General features: G+C 26.0%; 2 protein-coding genes across 4 annotated transcripts; one reads left to right on the forward strand and one right to left on the reverse strand.

The window, feature by feature from the left end:
• The first annotated feature begins 214 nt into the window (after positions 1-214).
• LOC101494931 (B-box zinc finger protein 32) lies at positions 215-1304 on the forward strand. Its single transcript, XM_004506964.4, has one exon. The coding sequence runs from the start codon at positions 410-412 to the stop codon at positions 1130-1132; it is 723 nt and encodes a 240-aa protein (XP_004507021.1). The 5' UTR covers positions 215-409; the 3' UTR covers positions 1133-1304.
• A 4514-nt stretch (positions 1305-5818) lies between these two features.
• On the reverse strand, positions 5819-9272 carry LOC101495264 (beta-glucuronosyltransferase GlcAT14A-like). 3 transcript variants are annotated; one of them, XM_012717641.3, is made up of 5 exons: positions 9056-9272; positions 8034-8573; positions 7607-7682; positions 6612-6727; positions 5819-6223 (listed from the first exon to the last, which is right to left on the reverse strand). In XM_012717641.3, the coding sequence occupies exons 2-5, from the start codon at positions 8554-8556 to the stop codon at positions 5880-5882; spliced, it is 1059 nt and encodes a 352-aa protein (XP_012573095.1). In that variant the 5' UTR covers positions 8557-8573; positions 9056-9272; the 3' UTR covers positions 5819-5879. The 3 variants fall into 3 exon arrangements, with proteins under 3 accessions (XP_012573095.1, XP_004507022.1, XP_012573096.1); XM_004506965.4 differs by having other exon boundaries at positions 5819-6433; positions 9056-9268; XM_012717642.3 differs by having other exon boundaries at positions 5819-6433; positions 8034-8468; positions 9056-9265.
• Between the last annotated feature and the right edge of the window lie 5904 nt (positions 9273-15176).

Raw genomic sequence — 15176 nt, forward strand, 5'->3', positions numbered from 1 at the left:
GTCGTTGCGTGTACTACACAATAGTACTTTATTTATTTATGGTGTTTAATTTTGCACCGCATTTACCAAGCACCAACCACATATCACAGCCACACATTTAAACCAACGAAATCAGAGCCACATATTTAAACCAAAGAAGATCAAGTAATTAATTTATTTATGGTATTTAAAATCAAGCTATGGTTACATACTAGTGAATTATTAAACTTATATATATTATATACTTACAAATTTATATAAACACATGTACCATCCAATATTCTCAAGAGAACACAACACCCTATTCTCTTATAACAAATTTCTCAAAACTTTACTCTCACACATTAATCAATTTCTAAACCTTATACTAAAACAAAACCATAGAATCTTTTATTCCATTTTCACTTTATTTTATTTTTAAATCGTTTATATGGAGATAAAATGCAAAACTTGCGAACTTTGCAATCAACAAGCTTCTCTCTATTGTCCCTCCGATTCAGCTTTTCTTTGCCGGAACTGCGACGACGCCGTTCACGCCGCTAACCTCCTCGTCGCTCGCCACCACCGCCAACTCATCTGCTCCAAATGCAACGGTTTCACCGGAATTCACATCTCCGGCACCGAACTCCGTCGTCTCCCGTCAACCTGCCAATCATGTTTACCGGAAAACCCTGCCGATGACACCGATTCTCAACTTTCTTCTTCTCCTTCTGAATCTTGCACTACAGCACCAAAGAAGATGAAATCTAGGAGGATTAAGAGAAGTTTGAGTTCCGTTACCGATGAAACATCTCCGGCGAAGAAAATGAAGATCGGAAGTAAAAGTGTTGGATCGGTGGCGGAGGAGATTTTTGTAAAATGGAGGAGAGAGTTAGAGTTAGATTTACCGGTGAACGGTAATCGCGTGGTGGTGGAGGCTTTGAATGTGTGTCTGAGAAAGTGGAAGTTACTACCGTTGGAGGTGGTTGCTGCGACGTCGTTTTGGTTTGGTTTGAGATTTTGTGGGGACGTTAGTTTTGCCACGTCTCGAAATCTGATTAGGTTAGAGAAAATATCAAAGGTACCAGCTAAGCTGATTTTGGCCGCACATGCGAAGCTCGCACGTGTCCTTACACACCATTTTGAATTGCAAGAAGGATGGGATGAGTCCTAAGAAATTAAACCCTTCCTAACCAATACTCTAGTTAGTTTATTAATTATATTATGAATTGTGAAGGATAATAAAAATATATACTTTGGTTAGACTAATATATGTATTTCATTTCATTTTTTTTTCAAATCTAGGAATAAGTTAGCAAATAATACGAGTTTAGTTGTTAGGATCTATATCCTATTTGGATAAATAGCTAAATAAGTTAGCAAACAAAATTAGTTTGGTTTTTGTTTTTAAAATAAAATATAGTTAAACACATTTTCATATAATTTGTAATTTGTAAGTTGTTTTTATGAACTATTATTGTAAATTTTTTAAAAATTGCTAAAAATAGTTTGAGACTAATGAATATAAATTATTTATATAAAACTATTGTATGTCGATAGTCAATTATAACTATTCTTAATACGATTATTGTCTCAAACGATTATAAAAATAATGACTTTAATTAATTGTCAATGAAAAATTAATTTACCTTAATGGTGCATAGTCTATTTTCTTATAGATATATTATTATTTTTTTTTTCATAAACTTTTCCAAATAATTCCATGTTATGCTAGTTAGTAGATATATTTAAATTAGTTAATGCAAAGTATCGTCAGTTTATGTCACAAATTTATGAATCTCATTGCCTATATAATAATTTTGTTAGCTTTTTCATGTAGTTGACATGATTTTGGGCTGAACTCACTTAAACTATTTTTCAACAAAAACAATAAACTTGGAATAGGTTAGTACAAATTGTTAGATACCAATTCCCAACACAGTAATTCATAACTAAATCAGCAAGGACGTGACTCTGTTTTTATTTCACATGTTTCAAACACTGTTTAGTTGACCGACAATTATATGTGGTTATCAATCACAACTTGAATGTTTGGTTAAAGTTGAGAAACGTGGGCATTTTTTTTTTACATGTGATTAATGTTAGATCAATGGTTCACTAAGAATAACTTTTAAAAAATATTTAAAATTTTAATGATTATAGATGTTTTTTAGGAGTATATGATAGTAGGTTATTTTTTTTTATGATTAATTTTATTTATTAAGATGAAGAGATTACAAATTATTTTTAAAAAATATTGTCAATTTTTATTAGAATTTAGTTCACGGTAGGTCATTTATTATCCATCGAAGAATTACTTTTTTTAATATATGTCCATCAATTTAACAAAGGGATATTTTTACTAGAAAATTAGGGAGTCCATGATGTTGTATCTAATCTAATATATATGCTATTAATCATTATATGGTCTAGCTAGCTTATTTTTGTTTAAAGACGTGTCTTTTAAGACACTTGTTAAAGATTTTAATGTATAATTTTTCAATTGAAAAATATCATTTTAAATTTTTTAAAGAGTTGAATATTTAAGTTCTAAAATAAAATTTCTATATTTGATATTTTAAAATGTGCAAGTGAAGCATACGTTAGTATTCGCCTTTTGTTTTTCATGCATATTTTAAATAAAATTAATTGTTGCGATTGATCATACAATTATGTAGTTGATGGCTGTGCTAATTTCGGTTGAAATTAATGATTTGAAAAAGTCCCACATTATTTGAAATTATAAAGGAAGAGGGGGTTTAATATTATGCTAAATTACATTTGCGGTCTCTTAACTTAATATCAGGTAACGTTTTAGTCCTTTATATTTTTTTTTCTCGATTTGGTCTTTTATTTTAATTTTAAGTGACAATTTGATATTTTATGTTTTTAATTGTCAACAATGTTGTCTTTTTTTTACAAAAATTCAAAAAAATCATCAAATTTTTCAAACAAAACCCATAAAATTCATTATAATCTTCAATAAAATACAAATTTAATCAAATTCATAACTTAAATCTTGAAATAAACTCATATTTCATTCTTTATTTGATGTTTTTTAGATGAAAATATGAGTGTATTTGAATATTTGAGTTATGGATTTGATAAAATTTGCTTTATATGGAAGATGATTATTAATTTTATGGGTTTTAGTTGAAAATTTTGATGATTTTTTTGAACTTTTGCATAAAAAAGGATAACATTGTTGAAATTTTAAAACATAAAATATCAAATTGTCACTTAAAATTAAAATAAAGGACCAATTCAGGAAGAAAAAAAAGATAAAAGACTAAAACGTTACCTGAAATTAAATTAAGGGAACACATATGTAATTTAGCCTTAATATTATATATATGGCTCTGATTCTTCATTGTCAATTGCACAAATTAGAAATAATTTAAGTTTGTATCAAATTATTTCTTTTCTTTTATACTTTTGTATTATAATGTTTTTGAGATGTACTTTAAATACTTCCTTTGGAGATTATGAGTGTATTAGGATCACGACGAATTTGAGATAAACTTATGTGTTTAAACAATTTTCACATAGTGTTATTTTATTATTCTCGTTAGACAGTTGTGATTTTTCTTCGTATTTAAAATTTCTATGTTATTTTCTTTTTTACTAAATTACATCCGCGATCCCTTAACTTAATTTCAGGTAACGTGTTAGTCCTTTATATATTTTTTTTCCCGAGTTGGTATTTTATTTTAATTTGTAAGTGACAATTTGATATTTTATGTTTTAAAATGTCAACAATGTTGTCCTTTTTTTTTTACAAAAATTCAAAAAAATCATCAAAATTTTCAAACAAAACCTATAAAATTCATTATCATATTCAATAAAATACAAATTTAATCAAATTCATAACTTAAATCTTGAAATAAACTCATATTTTTATTCTTTATTTGATGTTTTTGAGATGAAAATATGAGTGTATTTGAATATTTGAGTTATGGATTTGATAAAATTTGTTTTATATGGAAGATGATTATTAATTTTATGGGTTTTAGTTGAAAATTTTGATGTTTTTTTGAATTTTTGTATAAAAAGGATAACATTGTTGAAATTTTAAAACATAAAATATCAAATTGTCACTTAAAATTAAAATAAATGACCAATTCGGAAAAAAAAAATAAAGGACTAAAACGTTACCTGAAATTAAGTTAAGAGACCACATATGTAATTTAACCTTTCTTTTTTTATTGTTTTGTTTATTTAATTTTCCAAAAGTCCGAATGTCATCTCTTGCTAGTTAGTACTGAAATTTTATGGAATTAAAAGAAGACATTGATTGGTGCTAATAATTCTTATGTAAAAACTAATTTCGGAGTTATGCTTTTTTTTCTTTTATATATATGTGAATTATGCTAACAAATTTTGTCTTTGTTTTGTGACATATTCCTCTAAAATAAAACATAAATAAAATTGATAATTGAAAAATTAACGTATTTAAACTAAAATTTTAATTAAATATATATCATTTTTGCTCATATATTTTTGAGATGGAGTACATTAATATTGCTTAAATTTGAACATGCACCAACCATAATTGATGTTCTATTAATTACTAGTCAGTAGGATATTAACTACGAACAATTGAACATAAATTTTATAACCACAAGTCACCTATCTTCCTCCAATTGGTTTAGTCCCAACTTAGAACCCCACAACTTTTTGATCTAGCATGAACAATCTATACATTTACAACAATAGACACACATAATCAACACATCGGTGACTGTTATATTAAAATTGAAAGATTCAAATTTCAATCTCATACGTTTAAATTTTATACAGTCAAAACACATTAATGATTATTATATTAAAATCGAAAAATTCAAATTTCAAATTCATACGTTTAAATTGTTGTCTCAATCTAGTGACTATTAAATTTAAATCCTAAAATTTCTAAGGCGTAATAATAAATGAAAGACTCAATCAAAGACATTGAACTACCACACAAAATTGGTTGGTGCTATGTGGTGGTAAGTCACTTTACTTGTATTATTGAAAATCTTCAAAAATAAATATATAAGACATTGAATATTAAAATTATTTTTTTAATCAATAATAAATGAGTTTAAAACAACTATTTAATATTTTTAATTTATTTTTTATAAAAATCATTTTTTTAATATAAAATCAAAATTATTTTTAAAAAAATTTAAACAAATAAGGCTAAGAATAATAATAATAATAATAATAATAATAATAATAATAATAATAATAATAATAAAATAGTAATAACAATAATAATTAAAAAAGGGATGTTTGATAAGGATCCATGAATAGCAAAAAAACCACTTCATTGTTGTGGATGTTTGAGTGAGTGAGGTGTGTTTTTGCGTATTGAGTGAGAGATTCTCGTTGTACCAATTCGGTTATGTTTAAACCACATGTTTCATTTATTTTGAATTTTCAAATCATCACATTGGTTTAGTTGTCATGGCTCATTCTTAACCATAATTTGATCTCTTTAGTTATTCACTTAATTCATGGCTTAGAAGTGTGTAGGTCGAATAAAGTTACACATAATAATTAAAACATAATCATTAAACAAGTATGTAGGTTGAATATTATATCTCACATTTCAGGATCTTACATTTGTGTGCAATTTTTTTTATCACCTGTTTATTTATAGTAGATTTAATTTAAATTAATGTGATCTTTAGTCTAAATTACAAATGACCCCAACTTATCCGTAATCTTTGAGTAATCTATGAAAAAAAATTCCAAAGAAGCAAAATTATTTTTCAATGAAATATGTGTAATGGAAACACTTACTTTTGATCCAAGATACACAATGTTGAATTTATCTTCAATTCCAATCCTAAATAGCCCATTTAATTAACATGGATTAAAAATGAATTCACCTTCATTTCAAAGTGATTCTAGCAACATTATATTACACTTTTTTGTCACACCAATTGAAATTGACATTGGCTAGTTCTATATCTCCCACTATTAACAATTTCATCTAATTGAGTTCTAAGTTTAATGCCAAAAATTGTTGGCTTTACAACATCAATGTTACCATATATCAAACACATATCTTCCTCAATTTTTGAAACCTTAGTAGTTTCATTTATCTCTAAATTTGAACTTGAACACCACTCTCCTTGAACAAAACCATTTAAACTTCTATTAAGAACCAAATCATCAATTTTCTCAAGAACAAGATCATTTTCGCCGAACGGACGCGCAAATGCGGCACCGATTTCCATCATTGTATCATAGTGTGACATATCAAGTAATTGTGATTCTGATGGATCATTGTCAAAAAGACTATAAATTAGATTATTGTCTACTATAGTGTTCTTGAACTCTTGAGAGTTACATAGGACTGTGTGGAAATAAGATTCCATAGGATATGCTACATTGCTAAAGAACATTAGAAGTCTTCTTGGTAAATTGTCCCATCCATTCACACAATAATCCATAAAAGATCTTGTGAGAATCATCCAAGGTGAACCTATTAATTAAATTACATTTGAAATTACTAACTAACAACTATAAATTTATATGCATAACATGTTTTACACAAAATGTCCTATATCTCAATTTACTATTACTATTATTGTATATGAGTGCTAAAATTTTAAAGTACCAAATTTTATTTCTACACAAAGGAAGTTTGAAAGCAAACTAACCTCTAAATATCTTGAAAGCATCAGGGGTATCTCTAGCTTCCACTGCAAAGTAAAGTGGAGTACTTTTTTCATAATGTAAACTTGGGTCTACAACTATTTGATTCATGTTTCTTTGCCTGCATAATGTCATCAACAATTTTATAACCTATATGGATACATGATTGAAATATTTGAAAATGCTTGCTCACCTTTTTTTTTTAACATCTATAATTATCACTATAATTGTTTAATATTTTTTTTCATAACCCTTCGTTTAACAGAGGAAGAGACTAAGATAAAATAATTTTTGAGCGAGAGGTAATTAAAGTCTAACTTAAGATTGTTTCAGTCAAATTTCAAATTCGGATTCTCTTCAACGATTCACCATTTGGTGAAGCTTATTAACTAGTTAAGTTCTACCATTTGATTACTATGATTATTTGATTAAAACGTGTTAGATCTTTTGTAAGAGGTATGTTGTACATCTTGAACAAGAAGAAGATGAAATTGATGAAGATGAATGGTGCACAAATAAATTTCAAAGTGTGTGTATCACACTAAGTTGTAGGTTCGATTTGTCTCCACCAATCTATTTATATTCGATGCAAACGGGTTAACCGACAAATACCCTTCGAGATAATTTAGAATCCTTGAAGTGAATTGCACATTCACATCAAATATATCGATCAATAACAGTTTATAGAATAAAGTTCCTTCATTTACACACTAAAGAAAAGAAGAAATGACTCAGAAATATTTTTGATAGAATTTTGACTCATGTAACATCAATTTTGTTTTGTCTTTTCTACTTCTAATGAATTTTGTTTTGTCTTCTCTACTTCTAATGTACCAAACATTGCAACCATTTGATCAAATGATACATTAAATTATTTAATTTTGCTACATTAATATAGTTATTAGAAAATTCCAAATATATTTTAGAAATTTCCCTCACAAAAACATGGTAACATGCATTATGACTAATGAAATAAAGTTTAAATTGGAGGTTAACTTACTCATTCCTTAGTGTCTTGTTAGTGAAATGAATAAAGTTGAGATACGTTGGCAAGGACATGAAAACGTGAAGAATATCTGCACAAAGTTCATTTGTATATGAAAGTGATCACAATCTAGGAAACATTATTTATGTATGTCTAATGAATAAAATCATGAGCAATGTAGCCAATGTTGTATCTATGACTCATAAATTTTTATTGATCTCAACTAGATGCACAAACTAGGAAGAGTGCAAATTCTAATTAAAAAAAAATCACTTGATTGAATTTGTCAATGAATTCAATTTAAAATACTTTGAAAAAAAAATTAAAATTGACCTCAATCAATTTAGAACCTAACTTCTAAAATACTCATTATTATACAAAATGAACATTAGAACAAAAAAAATATTATAGCACATAATAAACATTAATTATTGACACTTACCATCTTGAGTCATGAGAGGATAATCTGAAGAACTCAAAGTAATGAACCAATCCCAATCTTCATTCAATTTAAGAAGCAAAGCAGCAGCATGAAGAGAAGCAGAAAGTGAAGAAGAACCCATCTTATTAATACCATAACTTTTTCCAACAACATTAACATTTCCAAATTCCTCAAAAACCATATGAGATTTAATTAAAAGAGCTAAATCCATTCTTTCAGAGTCAGAGGAAGCATCATCAAGTTGAAGTAAGTATTGATTTCTTGGGTGATATATAGCTTTTAATAATCTCATCATTTTTTTGTTCTCTCCTTTTGTGCCAAAAATCCAATATGCAAAAACAGGAGGGTAAATCTGTCCTTTTGATACAACAACTTTCTTAGGAACAACATCATTGTTTGTGGCATAAGAAACATTTGGAATGTTTAATCTTGAAACTGTTGCAAATAATAGTAAACAAACAGCAACAATTAAAAGGCATAGACCATAATTCAATCCTCTACATGCAAATTTGGATGTTCTCATTGAAATGCTAGCTTGTCCTGTGAATGTGAGAAAGAATCAAAGATTTAAATAGTGATTTATTATATTGTCATCAAGAATTTCATAACTCTTGAAGGCAAATACTTCCTCTGCAAATATTGTATGGTTCAACAGCCGTGTGACCAGATTATTAGATTTAGAGATATAAAAATTTCTCACTAAATCTAGTAGTACTCACTCTTCACGGCTATTGCACCATACAATTGTTATATATGCTTCACACATTTTACGCGCGCTTCTTAAATAAATAATTCAATTTACTAAATTTTATGATAAAATAAGTTTTATTTGTCCAGATACTCCTATTAATAATAATTAGCATAGTCAATTGAGAGACATTAATAAGGGTATATTAGTAAAAAAAAGTAATGTTTTGTTAATATTCTAAAAAAAAAATTACATAAAAAGTGATAAATAATATAAGACAACTGAATATTTCAAATGTGATACTTAATATGAGACTTGCTGCAACAAAATTTACCTTTGAATGTGAATAGAAGAGATCAAAGTCTTGAAATTCTGATGAATTTAAGTGACTATAGAGATGGAAGATGCAAAGATACATTGATTAGAGAAAACATCTATAACAATATCATAGCTTGTGGAATAATAATTGAGCTTAAAGTGAGAGGAGTAAGGTAGAAAATCAGTGTAGAAGGGTGTGAATGTGATTGAGAAAGAAAAAGGTGGGGGATGTTGAAACTTGTACCTAACGTTTGAAAACTTGAAGTTGAAGGTAACAAAAGCAGGATTGGAAATTATATTAATATAGTACTGAAAAGCTATGTAGAGAAAAAAGAAAAGGAGTTTAATCAACAAAATTTTTGCTACTAAAATTGTATTCTACCATTAATTGATGCTATCTTTGTGCTTTGAGTTGGTGTCAAAGTGAATGGAATAGTACTTTTTCTTTTGGCAGAAATGAAAGGAATAGTACTAAATCTAATTATTTAGTTTCAACAAAAAAGTATTATTATTTGGATCATTTGCATTATGATATAATAGATTTTTTAAAATGCATTTTTTTATAGAATAAGAAATGTATAATGTTGTCACGTATATTTTTTTTTATAAATAAAATAATAAAGAAACTCGTATCTGAATTCGAACTTGAGACATGATATTCAATATAATAATATAAATATTTGTCATAGATTTTAGGGATTAATGTTATGTACATTAATGGCATAAATAAAATTCTAATTTACTTAGCATCATAATTATTATTTTTATTTCTATGAAAAAATAATTATAAAAATAATTATGTGATTTTGGGACTACCATGTGTAAAAATATAAATCATTTTGTAAATAAGAGTAGTTTGTGTTTATTCATCATTTTCATCTTCTTAAATTTATAATGACAAATGAAATGAAATTAAGATATATTTTTAAAACTTTTCAAATTACTTAAATAAAAAAATTTCACAATTTATCAATCAGAAACGGAAGTAATATGACAACATAACCAAGGAGTCAAAAAAATATTGAGAAATATATTATAAGTAGACTACTATTTAATTATATCTTTTCTTAAATGGTGTGTTTGATTAGATGAGAAACCATGACAGGAAACGAATCCTGTTAAGTTATGATAGGAGACAAGTGAATTGTGTTCCTCACTCTCTTATAAGTGCATCATAGTTATTTGTTAGTCTCAATTTGTTCAATTATAATTTTAGTCTATGTCAGCTGATTCACGAAATTGATCTCCCTATTTTAAAAGTCGATAAATTTAGTATTTATCTTTGATTTTTTAACTATAAAATAATGATGTGAGATACTTAAAATAACTTGATATATAATACAATAATGTATAATGATTAACACCTATAAAATTAAAATAAAACGCCGTAAAAATCTAGTTCTCAACTTTAAAAACTTTTCATACTTTTAATTTAATTATTAACATATGAATAGTTAATACATCTAGATAATTATATATCATAGAATTATATGTCTTTTTATTTTAAATATGACAAATCTTCATTTTTTAATTCAAAAATATAAGAAAATATCAATAATAACATAATAAAGTTTCCTTATCTTTTTTAGGAAGGACGGTAAAGTTTACTTACTGATTAAATATACATCACTATTTATTTATTTTAGTCAACTATCATTATTTTATTAATCGATAAAGTGAAATATAAGATAGGCCTATTTATAATAGTGGACTTATTACTTCAGAAAAAATAATGGCCCTGTAACAGAAGAGGCAAAAAACAAAGCTTGAAAAGGCTAAATAGAAAACACAACAGATTTAACAGCCCAAAACTGAAGGCCTAAAATAAACCAATTTAGAATACAATTAACTACTATATAATATAACTAACTACGTATATTAGAATTATTCATAAATAATGTATTTTAATAATCATACAATCTCATCTATAGATAAAAAAATATAATAATAAATATTGAGATGTATATATTTTTTTTACTTAAAGTGTGTAGATATGATAATTAATGATACTTTTTATATTCAGAAAATAGTAATTATTCGTGAATATTAATGAGTAGGAACGAAAAAAATTAAATTATAAATAATTGGTATAACTTCAGATATGTAAATAAATATTACTTATGAGGATATGAAATAATGAAACTAAAATTAATTTGTTATTAAAAGATTTAAAATGTTGTATTGATTTTATTGGTCTTTATCCAAAACTTATAATTTATTAATTACTATCTTTTTTCATTCACTCTTGTAACTTTATTTTTGCTGAACATCCATAGGATCTTTTCATAATTTCTAAATTAACAAAATGTTTTTAAAAATCTTAAAAATCTATCTTACAAATCCATTAAAATTCAAAGTATAAATTCTAATTGTAAAAAGTCTTTTAAAATAATCTTAAAAAGTAATACATTCTTACCTAGTCTTTTAAAATATTCATAATTTTTTTAATCAAAATAGTTTCTTAAAATTTCAATTCAACACACCCCTTAAGTTATACTTCTTTTTTTATTTATTAAAAAACTATAAATATTTATTTATTTTTGTCAATTTTTCATAGAAGCTGTAAATGTTTATTTTTAATAGGCTATATTACATATGTGGTCCCTTAACTTAATTTTAGGTAACGTTTTAGTCCTTTATCTTTTTTTTTTTCCCGACTTAGTCCTTTATTTTAATTTTAAGTGACAATTTGATATTTTATGTTTTAAAATTTTAACAATGTTATCCTTTTTTATACAAAAATTCAAAAAAAAAATTCAATCAAAACTCATAAAATTAATTATATTCTTCAATATAATACAAATTTCATCAAATTCGTAACGTAAATCTTCAAATAAACTCATATTTTCATACTTTATTTCATATTGTTAGGAATAAAGGACTAAATCGGGAAGAAAAAAAAGATAAAGGACTAAAACGTTACCTGAAATTAAGTTAAGAGACCACATATGTAATTTAGCTTTTTTAATAAGTAAATTAATTTAAATATTTCTAACAATATAACAATTATGATTTATTGATAATATAAATATTTTATACAATAATTGTATATATAAATCAAACATATTCAAAAATTACTCTCTTTTATCATCTCAATTTAATTACATTTTCAAATTTATTTTACGATATTAGTCTTAATCTCTAACTAGTCATTAATCATTCTATCAAAATTTTCAAAAGTAAAAGTTAAGTTGATTTTTTGTATCTTAATCATCCAATTCTTTAAATAAAATTCTAAATAATTCAAGTTTCAGCAAAGAAAAAGGCAAAACTTGACCAATTATTTATCCACTAGCAACAATCTAGAGTGTTATGGTTAAAGGAGAGTGATGCAAACACAAAATTTCATGGCCTTTTTCTTATAGGAGAAATTCTAATGTTGTCCTTAGTATTGACGTAAGAGGTGCTAGAGTTGAGGGGTGTAAGGAATCACTTTGAGACTCACTTTAATTATTTCAGTGGTTTAGTTGTTGTAATATCTCAATTTTATTATATTAATTAAATAATTAAAAAAATTAGTAATAATATGTTTGATAAATATTTTTGTAAATATTATTATAAAATATATAAAAAATAATTATTTTTATAAATTTAATTCAATTTTAAGTCTATATTTATATAAGTATTCTCATTACATTATATCAAAAATAAAATAAAATGAAATAAAAACAAACTCCTTTGTTTATCTACTGCTACCTCTTCTTTTTCAGCTTCCTTCTTTTCTTCTTTTATCTTATTAAAGTTATTATCTTCACCATCTGTACACTCAATAAAAAAGATCAGTCACTTTTTTTTTGTTGATTATTTGAGGTTGTTTGATATATGTTACAAAATAATAAAAAAAATTAGAATTTAATTGTATCTCATGGACACAAAGATTCATCATTTTAGATTATAAATTAGACAAAATTAATTAAAGAAAAAAAAGAGTTTAATTTTTTTTTTCCAAAAAAAAATCAGAATATAGAAAGAAAAAGTTTTTTTTTTCCTTTTGTTTTCGAAATCAACATTGTAAAAAAAAAAAACAAAGAAGAGAAAGTAAAGAAATCCAAAAATTCATTATCTTCATTGATCAAATCAAGTAATAACCCTGAATCTAGATGACTACGAGAGAAGAGAATTGCGGCTGATACCTCCATATCCAGCATCCCCAAAATCTACCGCACATAGCCTTCATCTCTACCTTTACCCGTTTAGCTCACAACATGTATCTCTTCCCTCTCACCTTCTTTTTATTTAAGCTTCATTTTATTTCTGTTTGTTTAACCTTCATCTCTACCTTTAAGCAGTCATTTCATTGGTGGGTTAAAGTTTTGTTGAATGTGTTGGCCAATTGATGACTCTTCATCATATGCATATTTTTCATTGTTTTTAGTCTTATTTATCTTTAATCATTAGTTAATTTAAGGAGTTATTTGATATATTTTATTGATTTTATTTATTTGATTTAATGAAATGTTTATGTTCTTATTTCCTTGATTAAGTAGAGGTTTTTCGTAGTTTTATGTTGTTTCTTTGTTTTAGTGCAGCGCTTAATTTTGGTGGAAATCAATATGACATATGTGGAGTATTTCATCCATATTTGGGGTTGTAGATGTCCAATTGGAGTCAAACCAAGTTCAAATAAAAGCTAAGATTCATAGTTACACCTTTCATGAAGACACCGGAATCAAATTCAAACATTAAAGAGGAGACAAATGCAGTATAAGTCAGACAATAGATGTTGTGCGTCTGAAGCGCAAAACTTGCGCCTATGGTGCGTGGCACGCGACTGAATGTATAAAAACGCTTTTTTTTTTCACTTTCTATGCATCTTTTTGGCTATTGGGAAGTTTGGAGACTTGTGCCCTAGCAGAGAAACTCAAAGACGACCGTTTCTAACATCATTGGAGTAGTTTTATCAATAATCATTCATGAATCTTTCTTGTAATTCTTCTATAATATCTTTCTTTTATATCTCCATCATGATTAACTAAACCCTATTTGTTAGGGATGAATGTAACAAGGTGAAACCTTTATTTTTCTAATTTGATTTATAGTTATATGAATGAGTTTATTGAATTATTTTTCTCATATGTGTGCTTAATGCTTTTTATTGCTTGATCAACTTTAAAACGTTATATGATTCGTATTTTGAAACGAGAGTGGACTTTACGAATTCTTAAGATGAGAAATTCATGATATTGTAGTCTAGGGATAGATACAGGTCATGAAACCAAATAAATTAGTTGCAAAGGCAGTTGTAACACCCCAAAATTTTCATATATATTATATATGTATCTTTTTAGTAATTGTTATTATTAAATTAATAATTATTCTATGTGTAAATAAATTAAATTAAATTTTATCACACTCTATTCTACCTAAATAATTATAACCTTCATTTTTATTTAATTGTTTTGACGTGACAATTACATGAGGACTATTTATGATGTCATTATTTCATAAATGGATATTTTTTATTTGATTAGTTTCGATAATCATGAAATTGATGTGTTAGATATGTTTGTTTTATTTTGTTATGTGTGAGTGATATTCTTGTCTTGCTTGATATAATGTGCATTAATTCATTTTAAACACCTTTAATTTATTTTTTAAAGGAAGATTATAAATTTAATTATAAGTTTTTTTGTGCAATTAAGAGTGGACACAAAAAGACTATTGTCCTTTTTGTATATCATGCATTCATCTCTTTTAAACTAAAATTATAATTTTATTTTAATTGTCTACAAAAATAATTCTATGAAATTTTTTGTTTCATAACTATTAGATAATAAAAATTAAAAGGATGATGTGACAATCTCTAAATTACTTATTTAGTTAAAATTGGTGTGTGACACCATTCAAATATGGTGAACTCTATTAGTTAATTATAATTAACTCATACACATGATTTCAATTGACTTTGTAACAACCTAATAAAATTAAAGAAATAGTAATTATTGGTAGCATAATGTTGGAATTAAGTGCACTTCAATTTTAGACAACAAATCAAGGGTAGTAGTGCAACGTAAATAGCTTATATGTTCATACATTTCCATGAGGCCTCTTGTTGTCACCCCTATTTGTCATTCTTACACTATCAAAATAATTTTCTATGTCGTAAATTCCAATATCTATCGGTGTTGAATTCATTA

The sequence above is a fragment of the Cicer arietinum genome, chromosome 6 (assembly GCF_000331145.2).
Source record: "Cicer arietinum cultivar CDC Frontier isolate Library 1 chromosome 6, Cicar.CDCFrontier_v2.0, whole genome shotgun sequence".
Classification (NCBI taxonomy): Eukaryota; Viridiplantae; Streptophyta; class Magnoliopsida; order Fabales; family Fabaceae; genus Cicer; species Cicer arietinum.

Excerpts from the sequence above, each read along its gene's own strand:
- LOC101494931 (XM_004506964.4), top strand. The coding sequence starts at position 410 with ATGGAGATAAAATGCAAAACTTGCGAACTTTGCAATCAACAAGCTTCT.
- LOC101495264 (XM_004506965.4), bottom strand. The coding sequence starts at position 8,556 with ATGAGAACATCCAAATTTGCATGTAGAGGATTGAATTATGGTCTATGC. Across the intron at positions 7,683-8,033 it reads TCCTCTCATGACTCAAGATG|ATATTCTTCACGTTTTCATG; the intron begins GTAAGTGTCAAT and ends AACTTTGTGCAG. Across the intron at positions 6,434-6,611 it reads TGCTTTCAAGATATTTAGAG|GTTCACCTTGGATGATTCTC; the intron begins GTTAGTTTGCTT and ends TTTAATTAATAG.